Below are 24,044 nucleotides of genomic sequence, written 5' to 3' on the forward strand. Positions count from 1 at the left end.
AATTTTGGCATTTAATTCTTGGGGAATTCTACCCCCAATCTTATAATAATATTATACATGTAGTATTTTACGACAGTATGTTTCAGCTTCTCTCATATCGTTGAGGGTCTAGCTAACATATTCAGCTTCTCTCATATCGTTGAGGGTCTAGCCGTAGTCGTTGAATATTCCATTTCTCATGCAGCTTCTCCAGGGTCGCTCGCAGAGTCTAGTAGCTTCTCTGGAATCGTCCAGGGTCTAGTTGCTTCTCTGTATCTTTGGAGTCTTGCTCGATCATGTAGCTAGCTACTCTGGGACACCTCAGAGTCCAGATTCTTTAAATTTTAAATATCCTATTAGTAAGTTTAATCGTTTTGGTATAGAGTGAGTAGCCCCGTAAATCTTCCTTTTGTAGACTAATTGTCTAAATAGCAGGAATTTTTTAAAACAAAGCCATTTTTCATTTCTTAGAAAGCTATATATAGGTAAAACCTAATGACTTCCTTTAGAATCCATATTAAACATTCTATAGCCAGATAACTAGCTATAAATTAGGTTCCATGCATGCAGGTACTGCAGGCTTACATTATATCAAACAAAACTAAAACTGTGAGCAACACACCTCATCTATTCTTATCAGACAATTGATACTAACATTCAGTGCAAGCAGCACAGTAATTTACTGTAGTTTTGTTGTTAATGAGATAATCACTCTATTAGATGAATGACAATCAGCTCACCACTGAGTTATTAATCTCTTAAGTAAGACATTTACCTCACCACTGAGCTATTTATCTCTTGAGTACGACATTTACCTCACCACTGAGCAGTTTATCTCTTCAGTAAGACATTTACCTCACCACTGAGCAGTTTATCTCTTGAGTACGACATTTACCTCACCTATGAGCGGCTTATCTCTGAGTAAGACATTTACCTCACCACTGATCAGTTTATCTCTTGAGTACGACATTTACCTCACCACTTAGCAGTTTATCTTTTGAGTAAGACATTTACCTCACCACTGAGCAGTTTATCTCTTGAGTACGACATTTACCTCACCACTTAGCAGTTTATCTTTTGAGTAAGACATTTACCTCACCACTGAGCAGTTTATCTCTTGAGTACGACATTTACCTCACCACTGGGCAGTTTATCTCTTTAGTAGGACATTTACCTCACCACTGGGCAGTTTATCTCTTTAGTAGGACATTTACCTCACCACTGGGCAGTTTATCTTGTAAGGAAGACAATACCTACCCTTGAGCAGTTTACTGCATACCTGCAAATATTCGTTGCAGTTCAAGTTTCACCTTCTTTTACCCCCGCAATAAGCGGCGAATTTATGAGAACAGCAACTGTCTGTACACAGTTCTCACCTATGCAGTATTTACATGTGACTTATATATGTGAATGGCAAAAATTACAATTGGCAAAAAAACAGATTTTACCAGTGAAGGGCAAATATTTCAGTATCTCATCAGAAAGGAGGTCATGCCAGCAATTAGCATAATATATTTGATAATAATATTTTGAGTTTGCAGCTTAGGTAAACTATTAAGTGTACCAGTAAATAAATACATTTCAAACTGTCTACCTCATTGCCCGGTCTGGTTTGTCATTCATCGCAAATATTACTATCACTGGTTTACATAGCTATGGCAGGCTCCAGATGTACTTTTAAGCATACAAACTTTTTGTTTTACCGATTTTTAACATCTCTGTTTTGTGTACATGTCAGAACCATCTGTACATTACAGCTCAGCATTGCTACATTAACCCTGGCTTATACCAGCACAGTCACATTTCTGTACCATGGACCCATTCCTACAGCAAATCTTTGTTCGATTTTTTATAGTTATATCTATAACCTGCAGTTATACAGTGATCATGAGTGTATTAGCTTTTACCATAATTCAGTACTTTAAGGTCAGCATGAAAAGTACTTATTACATTATGGTGAATAATTTTTCTCCCACACTATATGTTTCCTCACTCCCGACTCATTGAATTAACCCTCCTAGGAGTTGGTAAAAGAACGAAAGGCCTGTACTGCTCACGTGGCTATTTCACACAGCTGAATGCACAATTCAAACTGTATACTGGTTGCTGTATTATTATTATTATTTAATATTACATGACAGATTTATACATATTTACATGTACGTTAGGATGAATTAACCGGTCAGTGTTTATGTTTGATCTTTGATATGATACAATATTATAGAAACAAACAAACTATGGTTTGGTTTTATTAAGTTTACCGTCCTATTAACAGCTATGGTCGTTTAAGGACATGCCTCCATGTGTGATGTGTATGCGTGCATGTATGTACATTGTATGTGTGCCGGAGACAGGGTATGTTGATGTGCTTGCCTCCCTGTGATAGCGCGGATCTGATGCCGACTTTCGAGTGCTACCTCACTGAAATACCACGCCGAAGACACCCAGCACAGTATTCCGCCTGATCACATTATAACAAACTATGTCAGATTATTACATTAATAGTTTAGTCTAGAGATACAACACTGCTATTACATAAATAGCTCCAGTGTTCTCCACGCCCAATGAAACATCCATTATCAAACAGAACCTGCCTTTTGTCTTTGATATGGATACTTTTGTATACTGATTATATATCTTCCTTGGATCTCAAGTAGATCCTTTTCAAAAGGCAAATTCCTGGATGAAAGGTTTTACACGATAACCTGTTTATGTTGTGTATGGATGTAATAAACCAATCTGGGGTAATAACGTCAGTTAAAAATAGACATGTATGTCTTTGTCATTGTAAACTTGTGTGAAAAATTTCGACGAAAGATACAATGATAATAGATACGCCAAACAAGATTTTATCAATAGTGTGTCTGCCCCACCTGTTTACATACAACATACATGAGGATGTTCACCATCTTTTCTAAGAATGTGAGCCTTTTTAATACTGCACGAATTACACTATTTCAAAATATAAGCTCCTTGAATAATATATATATACATCCAGTTAACTTAGATTTATTACTATTTGGTGATGAAAATCTGTCCGTAGATACCAATACAGTAGTGTTCAGATACGTGGAACTTCATCCAATCCAGCAACAAGTTTTAAGTAAAATATAATAAAATATGTAATTGTAAAATAAATTATGTATGCCTTGTAAAATGCTATCATGTATATATCAATATGTACTGTATTTGAGATAAAAGGCATTGATAAGTTGATATAACTTGTGCCTTATTCCTCTGCTCAAATTTGGGACAATAAATATGTTTAAATCAACAACATACATATTACACCAAAAATGTTGGCCGTAATCAGAATAATGACAATTTTCAAAAGATACGTATAAGCTAAAAATTTCCTCAAATGACCTAATTAGCTGTTGATGGCACCTCAAACAAATTAAAACCAAACCAAACCTAGCTAAAGCACAAAAAGCGCTGCACTACACCTACACCGTAAAACAACAATAAACTTTACATAGTGACGTCCACAATAGTAAAATAGAACAATCAGATAGACGTCAAAGTATAGTTGCAATGTCTGTGAAAAGATGGTACTTTATTTAAGATTTACAAATATTTGTAACAAATCTTGTTAACATGATAAACAGATTTTTTTTATCATTTCCCTTTCATATATATATGAGATTTCGAAGATTCATCACATTTTTTAATTTCAATTTGCCAGGCCTCACTTAATTAAAGGCTCCTTATTAGACCATTTCATAAATCTTGTACAAAATGGAAAATCATTAGATCTTACAGTATAACCCCACCACCACCACCACCAGATTCCATCCCCCACAAAAAACACCCATCTTGATATACATGTAGTTCCTTATGGTCAAAGATGTATGTTTGAGCACACCTTAATCAATGATTTCCCTATTACCCTTACCGTATAATTAAGCTTCTGAAATCCATACTTTATTTCCTCAACACCTTCAGTACATACTTAAAACACAAACCAGGAAGTGTTTCAAAATATTGCATTAAAAGCATAATTACTGGCATGTATTACTACTGTGTAAGTAAAATCTTGTCATTACCTTGTAAATTTCTACACTGATTTTATCATAAAGATACATGTAGTATAAAGGAATGTTGAGTTTTCTGGATTTTGTATATAATTACATTAACATTATTTACACAGACATCGATGAACTGCAATACTGCATTCTACCTTACACATGTATTATTGTAGCAAACCGAATAATTTACACTTAATTCTGAGATAATTATGAAACAACTTACAAAATCAGCTGACACTTGATGAAGTCATAAAACCTGGCTGCAGACAATGTTAATATGGCCGGGTATAACTAGAAAATGATGGATGATAGCTAATAGGGTTTGTATACACTTGTATAAATGTGTAACACATGTCTGCCATCTCTGTACCCCCTCATCCCTCTATATTGTACACATCACCTACTACAGTACAGCTTTATACAGGTCAACAGTATAGGTCACCTACTAGTGCTTCTACTTAAATTATTATAGTTTTAATTTTATAACAGAACAGATTCTGCATTCGGATTTGTAACAACCCATTTTTTCATTGTTGTGCTATTTCTCTCAGTCCGCATTCCGAGCCTATCTTAATTCCAGCACCAGTCTCTACAACATTGCTTAATGAAGTCCAGATGAATTGCATTATAGGATTAGCATCCCATTGGTTGAAGTAAATTGAACTATTCTGTTTTACACTGGTTATCAAACACAAACATACAGACACTGTTAATAGCTTGTAAGGTCTAATGTTTTGAAATTGATTAACATTGGAAGTCTAAGAGATGCTTCAAATTTTACAAGAATGCTGCAATATTTTCAAGTACTGCGCAAGTTATATCAACTAATTAATACTGCTGGCCCAAGTCTTCACAACGAATATTCCTGCCCTTACAGTGTAACAGTTTACAAAGTGATGACGCTAACTTTCTTTAAGGCATGATATTAACACCCTAACAAGGTGACGTTAGTAGCCTTCACTGTGATGTTTACATATTTTTAGAGTGACATAAATGTATGTACAGGGATTTTCCTTGCAAATTATGCAACCTTTGTAAAATTGGCATATATGTTGGTGATTATTGAGGCTCCTAAATCCACTTCCCTCCTTCTGTTTAATCTATTCGCTTTAAAGAATGTAGCATTTTAGAGACATGTTCTTCTTGTAAATATTTCAAAAACGTTTAGTAATGAAATTGTCTGATTTCCTCCCAGTAGACTAAGACATTCTTCCTAATAGTATTGTGTGTCTAACTAAATTGATCACTAGGTGTTCCTATACTATAAGAGTTAATGTAGGCATACAATAGGAAGGGGGGGGGGGGGGACGGACTAGTACTTGAGGCAAGATATTTAGAAGGACAGACAACTTGCCTGGAGCACAAGATACATGTGTTTGTGATTGTTTCATTATCTCAGGCCGCAAATTTTCTGGGGCCAATTTTTAAGTCTGGTATGCTTTTGTAATAACTGAAATCTGATCAGCCAAGTGGACGTCATCTTACTGTATAACATGAAATGTTTGTGGGTACTTCCCTTCGTGGTGTGAAGCCATTTAGATCGTTTCGTGGTACAGACTTTCGCGGATATACTATTTTAACAAACAGTAGACATGTATATTTTTCAAATACGTTGTATTTCTTTCCGTGGTTGATAACCATGAATGTTTGTGTACGACGAACATTTCATGTTATAAAGTATATTGAAACCAGTAACATTTCACTGCTCTATAAAAGACACAAACCTTCAGCTATATCATTCAAGGATGATTTTAGAATTTGTCTACAAGCTCAGTGTAGTTTCTACAGGTCCAGGCACAGCTAGGCCATGAAGGTGTCCTGTCATAGACCAATATTTAGCCACTTGACAAAGCTATAAAATGTTTGGTAGCAATTTTTTCATTACAATAAGTGACATTTTGGAATATATGAAATTGATTAAAGGTCAAAACTGCCTTAAACACATGTTTATTACAGTATTGCTGTCAGCCCTCCTTCATTAGGAGGGAGACTCCCTAATTTTGACCAAAAATTACCAATCTACCTCGAAACTCCCTCATTCAAGTCCAAACTCAAACAAACTCAAAATCTACATCCTGTGGTCAAATGATCTAGTTACTGCAGGTATTGTTTAATGATGATAACAGGTGTGTCTGAATCAAATGAATGATTTTTGGAGGTACATGTATTTTGATACATAACAAGAGGCCCATGGGCCTAAATGGATACCTGGGTCCTACAGTATTTATTTTTGTTGTTGAAATATGTACCAATTTGAGTACAAAATAGTTAAGTATAATGTTAACTTAAGTTTGTCAGGACCATGAGCTGATCATTCCTAGACCGAGTTTCAGTTAAATCGGCCTATTAGAACTTGTTTTTAAGTTTGAAATAGTTTTTTTCAAAATGGTGGCTGTGGCGGCCATATTAACTTTCTGATCGACCCGAAAAATAACAACACTTTGTCAGGACCAGGAGTCGATCATTCCTACAAAGTTTCAGTTCAATCGGCCCAGTAAAACTTGACTTTAAGTTTGAAATAGTTTTTCAAAATGGCGGCTGACACAGCCATATTGGATTTCTGATTGACCCGGAAAATAACAACACTTTGTCAGGACCATGCATGAACAGTACTGTTTGATAAATATTTTATAATGTTCTAACTACATGTTACGTTTAAGGTAGAGAGTACTACACGAGTTTCGATCAATGTGTTTTATCATTTTTATTTTTGTCTTTTGAAGAGTTATGTTTGTAAAGTAGTGATATCGGTAGTGTGTAGGATCAGTAATGTAATGGTCCTGCGTTCGCCCCACACAGGTAGTGTTTTTATTTTTTATTTTTACTTATTTGTTATTATTATTATATTATTTCTTTTGTAAGTAATAGGATTACTAGTTTATCTAAATCCTAAACAAATAGTACTCTTTGCCTTAAGACTATAATTTATATATTTATGTTGCTGTGATATCGTTATGGCGGGTACGTATATGGCGGATGTCGTTATAGGGAACTATTATGTGACGTCATAGTTTATGACGTCAATACTTCAAATAAACAGTCTGAAGAATCTCCTAGAAGAGATGAAAGTACTAAAGACTCGTTGTTAAGAATTTTTCTTTATATAATATATATATATATATATATATTCATGGTTTTTTCTGACTTTTATGGGTTTTTTTTAACTTACAAGTTATATCTAAAATTTAAAATTTACGTCTAATCGACAGTCCACACAAATTTGTTCAACAGCCAAAACAGTGTTTGTCGTGTGCTGATTGGCAAACAAAATAGTACTTTGAAACTTTAACAAACACTTGAATTTTATTCTGCAATTTAGTATCAATACAATTGTGAATGCATCAATAGAAATTTGAGCTGAAAGTTAGATTTGAAATTGTTTTGATTTTTACTCCGGAACAAATTTCGCGCATGGGTAAATACAGTCAACACTGTAATCCGACCTTACCCTTCACGAGGGAGTTATATTTGGAAGTTGAATGAGCAGTGCAAAAAGTTTGAATTTGCGATGAATGCATCGAATCCTGGCTACAGTTGGTAGATGCTACAACAGCCTCGTTATTTGACATGTCATCAAAACCTGAGGAAACCATGGCGGACAGACGTGCAATAGCTTTTGATTGAAGTGTGTGATCTTGTGACAGAGTGTAGGACAACAGCAGATTGTAACTCAGGATGCCTGCCAACTTAACATTTCTTAAAGTTTCATTCCTGCTAGATGATATTTCATTACCGAAAAAGTTGGGCAAATCCAAGCAAAAAGTGCGAAGATTGCTTGATTCTGTCATGGTAAGATGAAAGTAGAGTGTAACAGACGGTATTTCTGATAAATTGTATGAGTGTTAAAACTGTCCTCATTGGTTATTTCAACCGATGTGCATTTTGTACAATACTGCAGACATTTGTCCTTTTTATGTTGAAATTAAAGTCTTTTTTAAATATTTTCTCGTTATTTTTAAACATAAAATACAACTACATTGTCAGGTCTCACAATGCCCAGTGACATTTCAGCAGCCATCATGTTTGTTTACACTGGATATTGTTGTATTAATACGCTAAGAATTGTGTCTCGCTATGCATGTCATTTAAAGTCCAATCAATGACACAGCTTTCAAATAAATTATATCGTGACAGTGCCATGCAAATGTTAATATATAGCAGGACATTACAGGTGTCTGTTTAATTGCTGACCTGTTCTGCTGTAAAAAAAGAAAAAAATTGACATAGACAAACTTCAATGATTTAAGTCTGTTACCGTGATATGCCCCAGACAAACTGTTTGAATGATCAGGGGTCAGGGGTCAGGGGTCAGTAAAGTAGGTCACACTGATCTATTTTTGTTATACTACATTACACCTTTCTCAAGATGTTACAATGCAACCATGTACCAACTTTTCGTATATATAGATATAGCAATGGTGGGGGCCTAAAAACAATTCAACCAAACCCCAATCTAGGTTGACATGTTTTGTCAAGTTTGGTAAAAAGTTTAACTCATTCACCCCTGAAGACACATTTGAACTCTTCCAATTCAAAGGTTGGAATAGTTCATTCAGAAATTTCAGGGGTGAATGAGTTAAGCAGAAGTAGTTCTTTATTGCATGTGCCACCACCTGGTGACAATGATCCAGAGGTCTCTCAACCATGTATATAAATGGTAACCCCAGTTTAATGTTACAAGTTTGACATTTCCAGTGAAGCATAGGCCGATAAATACATGTAAATGTCACACTCGCTGATTGTCTAGTGAGTGCTCCACATTCTGGGTAAATGAGGAAACAACCAAATGTGTGATCACTTGTCAAGGTGTCCAAATACTGTTTCACAGGTAAAACTAAGGCTGGTTCAGTTGTAATCATATGCATTCCATCATGAAAAATGTCCCTGTGACATAAAAATCTCACCTGACCCAACCAGGTACACCTGATCCATCACTAACGAGATAAATCTTTTTCAGATATATAGGAAATACTTCAAGGTAAAACCCACCTGTTGACTTGGGGTCAATCATGATACCAGGACCCTCAAGGTAAAGTTACCTGGTATATGATTACTATAACACAAGGATATACCTGTACATGGATATGGTAAGTGTTTGTGTATGTACATGACAAGGAGATTTCAGACATATTTCTACACATGTTATAACAACAAAAGAGTGTATTGTCATAACTTCATAATGAGAAAAACCAGAAGAGAAAGAATGTTATAAGTTAGAGGGCAGGACATAACGGAAAGTTGCACACAATGGAGATAATACAGGGGGGACAACACCTCATAAGGGAATGGGCATGAAGGGGAGATAAGACAGGGGGGACAACACCTTATCAGGGAAGGAGTATGAAGGGGAGATAATACAGGAGGGACAACACCTCATAAGGGAATGGGCATGAAGGGGAGATAATACAGGGGGTACAACACCTCATCAGGAAAGGAGCATGAAGGGGAGATAATACAGGGGGACAACACCTCATAAGGGAATGGGCATGAAGGGGAGATAATACAGGGGGTACAACACCTTATCAGGGAAGGAGTATGAAGGGGAGATAATACAGGGGGACAACACCTCATCCGGGAAGGAGCATGAAGGGGAGATAATAAAGGGGGGGACAACACCTCATAAGGGAATGGGCATGAAGGGGAGATAATACAGGAGGGACAACACCTCATAAGGGAATGGACATGAAGGGGAGATAATACAGGGGGGACAACACCTCATCAGGGAAGGAGTACACATAGGAGATAAAACAGGGGGGACAACACCTTGTCAGGGAAGGGGCATGGAGGGGAGATAATACAGGGAGGACAACACCTCATCAGGGAAGGAGCATGAAGGGGAAATAATACAGGGGGGATAACACCTCACCAGGGAAAGGGCATGAAGGGGAGATAATACTGGGGGGAAAACACCTCATCAGGGAAGGAGCATGAAGGGGAGATAATACAGGGGGGGGGACAACATCTCATCAGGAAAGGCTACACATGGGAGATAATACAGGGGGACAACAATTTATCAGAAAAGGGGCATGCATGGGAGATAACACCTCATGAAGAAAGGGGCATATGGGGTATGTAACATCTCATCAGGAAAGAGGCAAGCAGGGAAGATAATTAAGGAAGGACAACACCTTTATATCTAGAACAGGGCATGCTGGGAAGATAATACAGGAGGGACAACGCCTCATCTAGAATGGGGCATGCTGGGAGGATAATACAGGAGGGACAACACCTCATCTAGAACGGGGCATGCTGGGAAGATAATACAGGAGGGACAACACCTTAACAGGAGAGGGCACATCGGGAGATAACACAGGACAGACATTAGCACATCAGACATTAGCTTATCAGAAGGCTTTACTTTATATAGTACAAAATACACCACTAAATCTTTCTAATTTGACTGTACATTATACAAATGTGTATACAGATATACTGAATGACAAGTAGAATACTACTGGACTGTATATACTCTAATTACACTATCAAGTCCATGCTGTAACATTTCAGTTTAAAGCAGTATTATCAATGATTTGGTTCGGCTTCTCATGGATACAAGTTGACATAAAAGGCTTTTTTATACAATTCTGTATTAATAATAATATGTAGCATAGGTTAATCACATTAACAGCAGGTATAACCAGGACTTTAACTCATTCACCCCTGAAATTTCATAATGAACTATTCCAACATTTGAATTGGAAGAGTCTAAATGTGTCTTCAGCGGTAAATGAGTTAATCTCCTATAATTTCATTTTTTTCCCGTCTTTATCACAGCAGTCTGAAGTATTTCTATTAACGTATGTGTGAAGGATACTTCAGGGTATGGTGAAGTAGTGAGGATCAAAAACCATGTCAAGAGGCATGTTGTACCGGCATGTATATTAACCCTACTACAGTCTGAATCACTTCCGAGTGGTAAGGTTCGTCTCTATACACTGCAGTGTATTACTGAAATAACTCCTCTATTAAAATTAAGTTGTAAAGGAAAATGAAATTTGAATGTCCTCTATTTTTTTTTCTGTTTTCAAGGTGAGTTATAAAGTTTTTGACAATAACACAGCAGGAATCAAACCATGAACCTTTATAATCATCATTGTCATTCTAACTGCAGGGTTCTGGCCAATTACAGCTATTACAGAACTTCATATTCAAAACAAAGGTAACTATGTGTAAAAAAACTACAGTGGCATTTTCTAATGTAATGTCAGGTCTAGAGTGCTAAGCCTTTGACAGCATTTCAACCCTGAGGTGTAAGCAGTTTACAAGTTTCAAGTTTTATTTTTACACTCACGCCACACGTATACGTGCATAACAAGAGGTCAACTATTACATGTTATGACACATAACAGTAACAGTACAGTGTTACATATTGAAAACATTCCTTTCATTTTGATATAAGTTGGATTGACATAATAATAATTTGGTATATACATTGTAAAATAAAAGAGCTACAACAGATACATTAGCACATACAGACACCAGTTGAACTCTCAGCTATGGTTACAACCCCGAGGTGTTAGCAGATACCAGTATAACTCTCAGCTATGGTTACAACGTTAACCCTGAGGTGTTAGCAGACACCAGTTTAACTCTCAGCTATGGTTACAACCCCAAGGTGTTAGCAGACACCAGTATAACTCTAAGCTATGGTTACAACCCGAGGTGTTAGCAGACACCAGTTTAACTCTCAGCTATGGTTACCCCCCCAAGGTGTTAGCAGACACCAGTATAACTCTAAGCTATGGTTACAACCCAAGGTGTTAGCAGACACCAGTATAACTCTAAGCTATGGTTACAACCCAAGGTGTTAGCAGACACCAGTATAACTCTAAGCTATGGTTACAACCCGAGGTGTTAGCAGACACCAGTTTAACTCTCAGCTATGGTTACACCCCCAAGGTGTTAGCAGACACCAGTATAACTCTCAGCTATGGTTACAAACCCGAGGTGTTAGCAGACACCAGTATAACTCTCAGCTATGGTTACAACCCCGAGGTGTTAGCAGATACCAGTATAACTCTCAGCTATGGTTACAACCCCGAGGTGTTAGCAGATACCAGTATAACTCTCAGCTATGGTTACAACCCCGAGGTGTTAGCAGACACCAGTATAACTCTCAGCTATGGTTACAACCCCGAGGTGTTAGCAGATACCAGTATAACTCTCAGCTATGGTTACAACCCCGAGGTGTTAGCAGATACCAGTATAACTCTCAGCTATGGTTACAACCCCGAGGTGTTAGCAGATACCAGTATAACTCTCAGCTATGGTTACAACCCCGAGGTGTTAGCAGATACCAGTATAACTCTCAGCTATGGTTACAACCCCGAGGTGTTAGCAGATACCAGTATAACTCTCAGCTATGGTTACAACCCCGAGGTGTTAGCAGACACCAGTATAACTCTCAGCTATGGTTACAACCCCGAGGTGTTAGCAGATACCAGTATAACTCTCAGCTATGGTTACAACCCCGAGGTGTTAGCAGATACCAGTATAACTCTCAGCTATGGTTACAACCCCGAGGTGTTAGCAGATACCAGTATAACTCTCAGCTATGGTTACAACCCCGAGGTGTTAGCAGATACCAGTATAACTCTCAGCTATGGTTACAACCCCGAGGTGTTAGCAGATACCAGTATAACTCTCAGCTATGGTTACAACCCCGAGGTGTTAGCAGACACCAGTATAACTCTCAGCTATGGTTACAACCCCGAGGTGTTAGCAGATACCAGTATAACTCTCAGCTATGGTTACAACCCCGAGGTGTTAGCAGATACCAGTATAACTCTCAGCTATGGTTACAACCCCGAGGTGTTAGCAGATACCAGTATAACTCTCAGCTATGGTTACAACCCCGAGGTGTTAGCAGATACCAGTATAACTCTCAGCTATGGTTACAACCCCGAGGTGTTAGCAGATACCAGTATAACTCTCAGCTATGGTTACAACCCCGAGGTGTTAGCAGATACCAGTATAACTCTCAGCTATGGTTACAACCCCGAGGTGTTAGCAGATACCAGTATAACTCTCAGCTATGGTTACAACCCCGAGGTGTTAGCAGATACCAGTATAACTCTCAGCTATGGTTACAACCCCGAGGTGTTAGCAGATACCAGTATAACTCTCAGCTATGGTTACAACCCCGAGGTGTTAGCAGATACCAGTATAACTCTCAGCTATGGTTACAACCCCGAGGTGTTAGCAGATACCAGTATAACTCTCAGCTATGGTTACAACCCCGAGGTGTTAGCAGATACCAGTATAACTCTCAGCTATGGTTACAACCCCGAGGTGTTAGCAGATACCAGTATAACTCTCAGCTATGGTTACAACCCCGAGGTGTTAGCAGATACCAGTATAACTCTCAGCTATGGTTACAACCCCGAGGTGTTAGCAGATACCAGTATAACTCTCAGCTATGGTTACAACCCCGAGGTGTTAGCAGATACCAGTATAACTCTCAGCTATGGTTACAACCCCGAGGTGTTAGCAGATACCAGTATAACTCTCAGCTATGGTTACAACCCCGAGGTGTTAGCAGATACCAGTATAACTCTCAGCTATGGTTACAACCCCGAGGTGTTAGCAGATACCAGTATAACTCTCAGCTATGGTTACAACCCCGAGGTGTTAGCAGATACCAGTATAACTCTCAGCTATGGTTACAACCCCGAGGTGTTAGCAGATACCAGTATAACTCTCAGCTATGGTTACAACCCCGAGGTGTTAGCAGATACCAGTATAACTCTCAGCTATGGTTACAACCCCGAGGTGTTAGCAGATACCAGTATAACTCTCAGCTATGGTTACAACCCCGAGGTGTTAGCAGATACCAGTATAACTCTCAGCTATGGTTACAACCCCGAGGTGTTAGCAGATACCAGTATAACTCTCAGCTATGGTTACAACCCCGAGGTGTTAGCAGATACCAGTATAACTCTCAGCTATGGTTACAACCCCGAGGTGTTAGCAGATACCAGTATAACTCTCAGCTATGGTTACAACCCCGAGGTGTTAGCAGATACCAGTATAACTCTCAGCTATGGTTACAACCCCGAGGTGTTAGCAGATACCAGTATAACTCTCAGCTATGGTTACAACCCCGAGGTGTTAGCAGACACCAGTATAACTCTCAGCTATGGTTACAACCCCGAGGTATAAGCAGACACCAGTTTAACTCTCAGCTATGGTTACAACCCCGAGGTGTTAGCAGACACCAGTTGAACTCTCAGCTATGGTTACAACCCTCAGGTATAAGCAGACACCAGTATAACTCTCAGCTATGGTTACAACCCAGAGGTATAAGCAGACACCAGTTTAACTCTCAGCTATGGTTACAACCCCGAGGTGTTAGCAGACACCAGTTGAACTCTCAGCTATGGTTACAACCCTAAGGTATTAGCAGACACACGTTTAACTCTCAGCTATGGTTACAACCCTCAGGTGTTAGAAGACACCAGTAAAACTCTCAGCTATATGGTTACAACCCCGAGGTGTTAGCAGACACCAGTTTAACTCTCAGCTATGGTTACAACATTAACCCTGAGGTGGTAGCAGACACCAGTTGAACTCTCAGCTATGGTAACAACCCTCAGGTATAAGCAGACACCAGTATAACTCTCAGCCATGGTTACAACGTTAACTCTGAGGTGGTAGCAGACACCAGTTGAACTCTCAGCTATGGTCACAACCCTAAGGTATTAGCAGACACACGTTTAAATCTCAGCTATGGTTACAACCCTCAGGTGTTAGCAGACACCAGTTTAACTCTCAGCTATAGTAGGTATAAGCAGACACCAGTATAACTCTCAGCTATGGTTACAACCCCGAGGTGTTAGCAGATACCAGTATGACTCTCAGCTATGGTTACAACCCTTAGGTGGGAGCAGATACCAGTATAACTTTCAGCTAAGGTTACAACCCCGAGGTGTTAGCAGATACCAGTATGACTCTCAGCTATGGTTACAACCCTTAGGTGGGAGCAGATACCAGTATAACTTTCAGCTAAGGTTACAACCCCGAGGCGTTAGCAGACACCAGTTTAACTCTCAGCTATGGTTACAACATTAACCCTGAGGTGGTAGCAGACACCAGTTGAACTCTCAGCTATGGTTACAACCCTCAGGCATAAGCAGATACCAGTATAACTCTCAGCTATGGTTACAACCCTTAGGTGGTAGCAGATACCAGTATAACTTTCAGCTAAGGTTACAACCCCGAGGTGTTAGCAGACACCAGTTTAACTCTCAGCTATAGTTACAACCCCGAGGCGTTAGCAGATACCAGTATAACTCTCAGCTATGGTTACAACCCTCAGGTGTTAGCAGACACCAGTTTAACTCTCAGCTATGGTTACAGCAGACACTGTCAGCTATGTTTTTAATGTACATCAGACTCCAATCAGAGTTTTAAGATAATTCCTGTTACATTGCATATACTTTTAGTCCTGGGTCCATATTCATGACATCGTTCTCGTGCTCAAGCATGGATTCTGTGCTCAAACCAGCGTTCTTGTAACTCACTTAAGTCATGTAAAACATTCCTACAGTACGATGTAAACATTGAAAAGAAAATTTGGCTTAAAGTCTCTTCAAAGTTTTCCAAATCATTGAGAAAGTAGGATTTGTTTTATTAATTTATAACTGAAACAAGAAATTAAGCTGGAGCAAATAGACCAATCTTGAGCGTGAGATTGTTCCATGAATACAGGCTTTGGCTTTTCCTGTCGTACAAATAGTTGTTGAAGCCGGCCTACCCTACTCAGCTGTGGCCATCCTGTATCAGTGTTTACAGCTAATAGTGTATCATGTTTGTCTACAATGAGATAAAAATTGATAAACTTGTTACCAGTTAAATACATAGATGTGACCATATCTCTTCTATACTGTTATAAACAGAACACTTTATAATAGTGCTGTTCCCACTACTTAAAACATCAGCAGGGACAGAATCTGGACAGTACAGGTCCCAATACCCTGTTCTTTTCAACAACACAACAACAGCTTCCTGTCATTGGTATCTTTGAAATACAGACATATAGCATACCAACAGTAAGAGGTTCAACTTAACCAATCTGATTGTATCCAATTGTTTTCTGATATTCTTTAAAATGGTCTACGCATCTCATTGTGTGGTAAAGGACAAATGTTCTAGAAACCTCATTGTGTGGTAAAAGACAAAAGGTCTACCCTTCTCATTGTGTGGTAAAGGACAAATGGTGTACAAATCTTATTGTGTGGTACAAATGGTATACAAATCTCATTGTGTGTTAAAGGACAAATGGTCTACGCACCTCATTGTGTGGTAAAGGACAAATGGTGTACGCATCTCATTGTGTGGTAAAGGACAAATGATCTACACACTTCATTGTGTGGTAAAAGGACAAATGGTCTATGAATCTCATTGTGTGGTAGAGGACAAATAGTCTACACACCTCATTGTGTGGTAAATGACAAATGGTCTATGCACCTCATTGTGTGGTAAAGGACAAATGGTCTACGCATCTCATTGTGTGGTAAAGGACAAATGGTCTACGCATCTCATTGTGTTGTAAAGGACAAATGGTGTACGCATCTCATTGTGTGGTAAAGGACAAATGGTCTATGCATCTCATTGTGTGGTAAGGACAAATGGTCTACACACCTCATTGTTTGGTAAAGGACAAATGGTCAACGCACCTCATTGTGTGGTAAAGGACAAATGGTCTACGCACCTCATTGTGTGGTAAAGGACAAATGGTCTACACACCTCATTGTGTGGTAAAGGACAAATGGTCTACACATCTCATTGTGTGGTAGAGGACAAATGTTCTAGAAACCTCATTGAGTGTTAAAGGACAAATGGTCTACGCATCTCATTGTGTTGTAAAGGACAAATGGTGTACGCATCTCATTGTGTGGTAAAGGGTCGCGGGTTCGAGACCTACTTGGGGCAGTCGAGGACAAATGGTCTATGCATCTCATTGTGTGGTAAAGGACAAATGGTCTACACAACTCATTGTTTGGTAAAGGACAAATGGTCTACACATCTCATTGTGTGGTAAATGACAAATGGTCTACGCATCTCATTGTGTGGTAAAGGACAAATGGTCTACGCATCTTATTTTGTGGTAAAGGACAAATGGTCTATGCATCTCATTGTGTGGTAAAGGACAAATGTTCTAGAAACCTCATTGTGTGGTAAAGGACAAATGGTCTACGCATCTCATTGTGTGGTAAAGGACAAATGGTATACAAATCTCATTGTGTGGTAAAGGACAAATGGTCTACTCGTCTCAGTGTGTGGTAAAGGACAAATGGTCTACGCGTCTCAGTGTGTGGTAAAGGACAAATCTGCTTTTAAATCCAAGGTGTGTCAATTTTCACCTTGCTTGAATGTGTATTGTCAATTTTAACATTGTCAACCATATTTTTAACTACTCTGTTCATCAAATGAACTGTAGACAGCATAAAAGGTGATAATGGTGAAACTAATACAGCAACACACCAGTAACCTCAAAAGTGAATAAACCTTGAAAGTGGGTCAAGGTCATTTATTTGAACAAATTTTGTAGCAAGGATGCAACTCAATTTTAACTATCTATTCTTGCAATTATTTTTCGAGTTTTAGCCCTCTATCCAACGATGCCACACAATTTTAACTATCAATTCTTGCAATTATTTCTAGAGTTTTCTTTCAATAAACAAGAAGGAAAGTTCAGAATTCTCTGATGCTGGAAAAATATTCCTTCCAGTACCATTTAGATTGTGAATTTTTTTGTATATTTTTCATTGTGACATGTGTATTTGCAATTGAGAATAAAATGGCTGTTATCAATAGTTTAAAGCTTGCAGTATTCTGCATAGTTAAAATAGGTATAGAACTTTACTGATGAAATTTTTGAAGTCCTGTTTATGTAACCAACATAAAATATGAAGTTCAACTTCAGGAAGAATTAAAAGAAAAAACAGAAAGTTTTCATAAGTTCTTTATATTCATTACATCTTGTGTGTCAGCAAGAAGGAGCCACGGTGGCCAAGTTATTAAGGCGTCTGACATTCTGCTACCACTATAGCCCTCCACCACTGGGTCGCGGGTTCGAGACCTACTTGGGGCAGTCGCCAGGTACTGGCGGTCAGGTCAGTGGTTTTTCTCTGGGAACTCCGGCTCAAATTCCTCAACCACCAAAACTTGGCACGTCCTTAAATGCATGACCATAGCTGTTAATTATAGGACGTCCCAAACACAAACAAACCAAACCTGAGTAACACATGTACGTAGTGATGAGTAATGAGTTAGGAAGTATTGCCCTCCCGTACAGGAAACACACGCCCTACGTCAACTCTGCTCAGCCTGTACAGCACAAATACACAAAACTCCAGCGCTGATGTTGACACCCTCTTATATCAAATTTCAGCAAAAAAAATACTGACAACTTTAAAGTTTAAAATAATGAACCAATTTAAATTTACAGGCATATACTTACACATATATATCTAGATAGTAATGTATAATAAATATAGTAATTATTTTCTAGCGTGCTTGTTGCGAAAGAGAAGACTCTAAAAGCATTTTTCCGCCTTTTATATATGTTAGAGCTTTGACTAGAGCTGTGGGATGCCAAAATACACTTCATACTTCTTACTAGCTACTAAAAATGTATGTCGGTCACTTTGACCTGTGCATTTGAAGTTTTCCGATCAATGTTAAAGTTTACGATCTACAACTGGGGTGGCCATTTTTCTAAAAGTCAAGCTAAAACCTAGTGGACAGTTTTACTATTAAAAAGTTTTCACTTCTAAAGCAGAAAAAGATAAATTCTTACACAGTGCAATCATCCCCATGCAATACCATGTCCATTACAGCCCTTCTTCTGGGTGGTCAGGTGGCGCAGTGGACATTGCACTTGCCTGTCACCAAGGCGACCAGGGTTTGATTCCCCGATGGGATGTGAAAAGGTTTGGGGTCACCTGCCCGACCACATAGGTTTTCTCCAGGTACTCCAGTTTCCTCCCACACTAAGACTCCCGCGCTAACATACGGGCCAACAAGAGTGATTAATATAAGCTGAAATTACTTGTTTCATAATTGTTGTAAAATAAATAGAGCTTATATTCATAACCCTCCTTCTACATCTCTGTTCAAGTAGGACAAGTCTGTTCCCATCCCTAGGAAGTGTACTTGAAGGTCTCTCAGGCGATACACACAAGAGCGACAAACACTTTCAATGACGTCTTAAGGAAAGGATACGACTATGTCAATTTCCCATATTTCATACAGTCAAGATCAGCGGAGGTCGGCAATAGGTGTACAAGGACCAGAAAACTCTTAACCTACTTGGCAGCATGTTGATGATAATTAGCCATGTATTTTTAAGTTGCTTAACTTGGTTTGTTTGTGTTTTACGTCCTATTAACAGAGCTATGGTCATTTAAGGACGTGCCAGGTTTTGGTGGTGGAGGAAAGCCGGAGTTCCCGGAGAAAAACCACTGACGTGTTGTCCAGTACCTGGCGACTGCCCCACGTAGGTCTCAAACCCACAACCCAGTGGTGGAGGGCTAGTGGTAACAGAATGTCAGACGCTTTAACCACTTGACCACCGCGCGCGGCCCATCAGGAATAAACGGACATTTACTTGTGTTTATGGGTACCTGCAGGCATGGATACATTTTATACTTGGGTTCAAACTGATCTCTCTGTTTGTAATCGTTTCAGCCTTAATGATGCTATATTCATACCAATCATGAGTTATGACAATATTGTCTTCGTTATACTGTTTAGGGGCCATGGTGGCCAAGTAGTTATGGTGTCTGACATTCTGTTACCGCTAGCCCTCCGCCACTCCGGCTTTCCTCCACCACCAAAACCTGGCACGTCCTTAAATGACCATAGCTGTAAATAGGATGTAAAACACAAACAAACAAACCAAACCAAACATTGTTCTTGTTAAAAGCTGACTTTTGAGTTTATAATAATTAAAGGAATGAAGAAATCAGCAAACACTCAGAAGACACTAGACCAACAAGTCTTTATACTATTAAAAATACACTCGGGATGAAAATCTGGAGAATTCTTTTAGTGTCGTGAAATATTGATAATTTCAAATTAGTATTGAGACAATTTTAATTTAGTATGGATATGATGAATCAACCTTAACGTAAATTACAATACAGTAATACTAGGACTTTGTTACAGTGTTACGGTACTGGATCACAGCCTGTGGTGATACAACTGGGCCAGCCCACCCTCCATAACAGGGAGGCATTTTGTGGGGTTTCCTAGACCAGGTACACAATGTAGTAGCTTAGTAATATAACGCAAGTTGTAAAATCATGAAAATAGTTGTAAATTGTAGAAATCCAATAACCTTGGACAGGTGAACTTTCAGGTAAGACTGACAGATGAACAACCATTGGTTGGAGACCTCAGCTCAGTGTTGACTCTATATACGATGCCCAGGCATTACATATTTACCCAGGGCCTATTTACTTGGGAGACTATTACACTGTATACAATTGTTTACTCAGTTTCTGTCTACCACCTTGTGGGTCAAGAGGCTTAGATTAAATTCCACATTCCTTGACAAATACACAAGGGATCTAGAACATAAGTTATCTTGGGACACAACTGGGAAATAGCTTACTATGGGTGTCGGAAGTGGAGGTGTCTGTTTTCTTCAATATAGGGCATTGTTTTGTATAAGCAAGAGGTTAAATTGACATGCAAGTATTTTTAAATGACGGGTTGTATATAGATACAGGTATGACTGGTAGAGATACCGGTTCTGTATGTACCTGGCGGATAATTTTAGGATAATTGGATATAGGATATAGGTAGTTGTCACTTCTTTATGGATGTGATGTGTGTACAGTAATCAGATGTACATGATCATCACACAACATTTGTTGATTTATTCATTAGGATTGACACCACATCAGACATAGATACTATAACACTAGCTATTATTATGAAAAGTTCTTTTTACACAACTAATAAAAGTTTCTATGCAACTTTTCAATGACTAGTAGGGTATATACACTCTCGCCTTCATCAGACAAATGACCAGTGATGCGTATGCACACAAAGGTGTAGAATGTGTACGAGTTGTCCACACAATCGATGTTGATTCGGCTACGCTGTAATTATAAGGGTATGTACAATAGATATACGTACCGAAATGACTCAATTCAGCTATGCTTTGTTTAATACTTTGTCATAGATAGGCAAGAGTCTATGAGCCCCCTCATCTCGATTTAGAACTAACCCAATGCTAAATTAGAGATGAGGGGCTCATTTGTCTAAAGAAGGTGACGGTGTACATACCGTACTAGTCATCGAAACGTCACATAGAAACTCTTATTGGTTGTGTAAAAAGAACTTTTCATAATCCATACTTATATTACCAACCTTAAGAAAATGTTTAGAAATAACCCTAGCTATGAAGTCCAAGACTTGAAGACTCAGGAAAGTTCATGATTCATCTACCAGGGTGTTACAATAAAATCGACTTCCTGCTTAAAAGGTCTCTGAATTTGTTATACCCCAACTAAAGGGGTTCCTCCTTCTGTATCAAGAGTCTGAATGTTTTGTATACCCCTACAAAACTGGGTGCCCTTTCTGTACAAAAAAGTATCCAATCCCCTTTTGAAAATCTTACTTCAAAAAAGGCTTTAACTTAATCACCCCCTTCAGACACATTTGAACTCTTCCAATTCAAAGGTTGGAATAGTTCATTATGAAATTTCAGGGGTGAATGAGTTAATGGGAGGAGAGAGGGTAATGTTCATCTTTTGAATCCCAACTAATCTGACAGAATGACACCTACATGTACAACCTAGTACAGCCATCCCACAAAATCTGTGATCATGACCAGGGCAGAAAAGTATTACATACTGAAATAATTGTCAACAGTTGGCACAATCATGAAAACCAACCTGAGCCCTTCGACCCCTAACCCTCTGGATAGCAAAATATACAACCCCGGACATTTTTTTTATTATATTACCAGAATGTGCACCCAAATACTTTATATACACAATAATAATGATAACAAACTTTATTTATTGAGGATATAAAACCTGTTTTTAGCAAAGCTAATCTTCCATAAGGTCCTCTGCTAAAAAGTACCCCTAGATGCTTGTGTAATGCTATCAAAATGTACCCTTGGATACCCATCTACACATGGTGTCAGCAATTGGCATCAACTGTTAATCGGAGGCACGGTAGTCTAGTGGTAGGGCGCCGGGCTCGTTACTGAAGGGTTGCTGGTTCGAGTCACGTCACAGCACTGTGTTGTATCCTTGAACATGATACTTTACGTCGCTTGTTCCAGTCTACTCAGCTGTAAATGAGTATGTGGTTGGGCAGTGCTAGAATTGTTGACTGCTAGCTGTAAGCGTCAAAATAGCAGCACTGGCTGTATGCCCCCCAGCTGGGAGTTGAGAAAGATATTGGCCGGTTGCAAATTAAAGGCCCCATAATATAACCACAGATAATAACTTGTGAACCATTTTGGGACGACCTACGAACTAGGATATGTGATAAAGCGATATATAAGAACCTCAAATAACTATTATTATTATTTAATTAGGAGGAAGGTATAAACCTTAAAAGGTAATATAAGTAGTCATTCTAGAAATGTAACCTTCATACTAGTCCCCATTACCAGAGAAGTTTATATAACCCTAGCTACCCAACTGTATCCCCTACATGTTCATACTTTTTAAACACTTGACACTTTTGATTTTACTGAAACAAATTGTCTGAGCTCTTATAATTATCTGCTGCTAAAGGCCAGACTTCTTTTTAAAACTTAAGCTCCATCTTTTAACTGTCATTTTCTGGGGCCCTGGTTTAAAACATTCTGCTGAAATGCATGGTTAGCATACAGTACTCTGTTAATAAATAAGTATGTTAAACATTTTCTGACTTAAAACAGGGTTTACTTCCCTTTTAAAAAAGTATGGTTAGCATATTCTGTTGAAAATCTGGACATTTTTGGAACAGTCAATGTATAAGATTGATCAATTTTGTCCAAAAGTATAGCTATGTAGCAAATTCAATTACAAACTTGAAAGCATAGTTAGCATGCATGTATGATGAATTTAATATAATGACATGTTTACAAACACTGAATGTCTTTTTTGATAAATATTCAATTCATATAATTTTTCCAACTTTTCCTATCTCTGTATTGGAATCATCTAAGAATGAAATGAGTGTTTTTTTCATGTAATTAACAAACTGTCTCTGAGCAATCTTCTGATAAAAACAGACAGTTATGCTGATAAAAGGCATGAAAACAGAGTTAAGTACATATAAATGGGAATTTAACAAGACAGCTGTATCAGATATAAGGACTCTATATCCTCATGATCAGCCCGTAATGGTTAAGAACCTGTCCGATATTATAGTTATAGAGCCCCTGTAAGCTGTACATGGCAAACTTCTGTTTCAGCCGCGTGATTACGGACTTCCTGTGGCGCGGCCCCAGTGTAATGAACACTGCCTTCAGGCTTCTTTAAACAAGATATATGTAATCATTTCAACACATTTTTTGTGAATCGTGCACATCTTGTTTTTCGTTATCATTTTCACACTCCCAACCCTTTGTATGGATATATATATGTTCAACAGATAACCCGGTATCTCACGATCAAGTACATGTACTACATATTGTGAAGGAAGTTTCCTTGTCGTGATATGCACTCATGCATTCTTGTATACTGTATTTAAGATTTTGTGTACAAGTAATTATAAGACATTTTATGTCATCCAACCAGTCATTATGACATGTAGGTGTGATTTAAAACATTAGATCTCCAGGTTGATTTCTGATCTGTTTTGTTAAACTCATTAACCCCTGAAGTTCCATAGTGAACTATTCCAACCTTTGAATTGGAAGGGTTCAAATGTTACTTCAGGGGTGAATGAGTTAAATTACTGGGTCCTCTGATAGATAAATATATAACTGTGGGAAATTTTAACTATACATAGGATTACAGTCGCCTTCTAGCTTTAAACTAGAGGGAATTTCCCTTTAGCTCAGTGGTAGAGCGT

General features: G+C 38.4%; 2 protein-coding genes across 9 annotated transcripts in view; one reads left to right on the forward strand and one right to left on the reverse strand.

Annotated features, from left to right (window-relative positions):
• Nucleotides 1-24,044, reverse strand: part of LOC110458828 — a 95,511-nt gene that overhangs the window by 66,757 nt on the left and 4,710 nt on the right. Inside the window, exon 1 of one of the 8 annotated variants that reach the window (XM_021510772.1) lies at nucleotides 4,231-4,345. The exons of the other annotated variants lie outside the window; for them this stretch is intronic. The gene's annotated coding sequence lies outside the window, so the exon portion shown is untranslated. Of the gene's footprint in view, nucleotides 1-4,230; nucleotides 4,346-24,044 lie in introns of those variants that run through there. 8 annotated transcript variants of the gene reach the window in all.
• LOC110458861 (ice nucleation protein-like) lies at nucleotides 11,796-14,168 on the forward strand. The gene has a single exon (XM_021510817.1). It carries the CDS (start codon nucleotides 11,796-11,798, stop codon nucleotides 14,166-14,168), a length of 2,373 nt encoding a protein of 790 aa, XP_021366492.1.

The sequence above is a fragment of the Mizuhopecten yessoensis genome, unplaced genomic scaffold (assembly GCF_002113885.1).
Source record: "Mizuhopecten yessoensis strain PY_sf001 unplaced genomic scaffold, ASM211388v2 scaffold9847, whole genome shotgun sequence".
Taxonomy (NCBI): domain Eukaryota; kingdom Metazoa; phylum Mollusca; class Bivalvia; order Pectinida; family Pectinidae; genus Mizuhopecten; species Mizuhopecten yessoensis.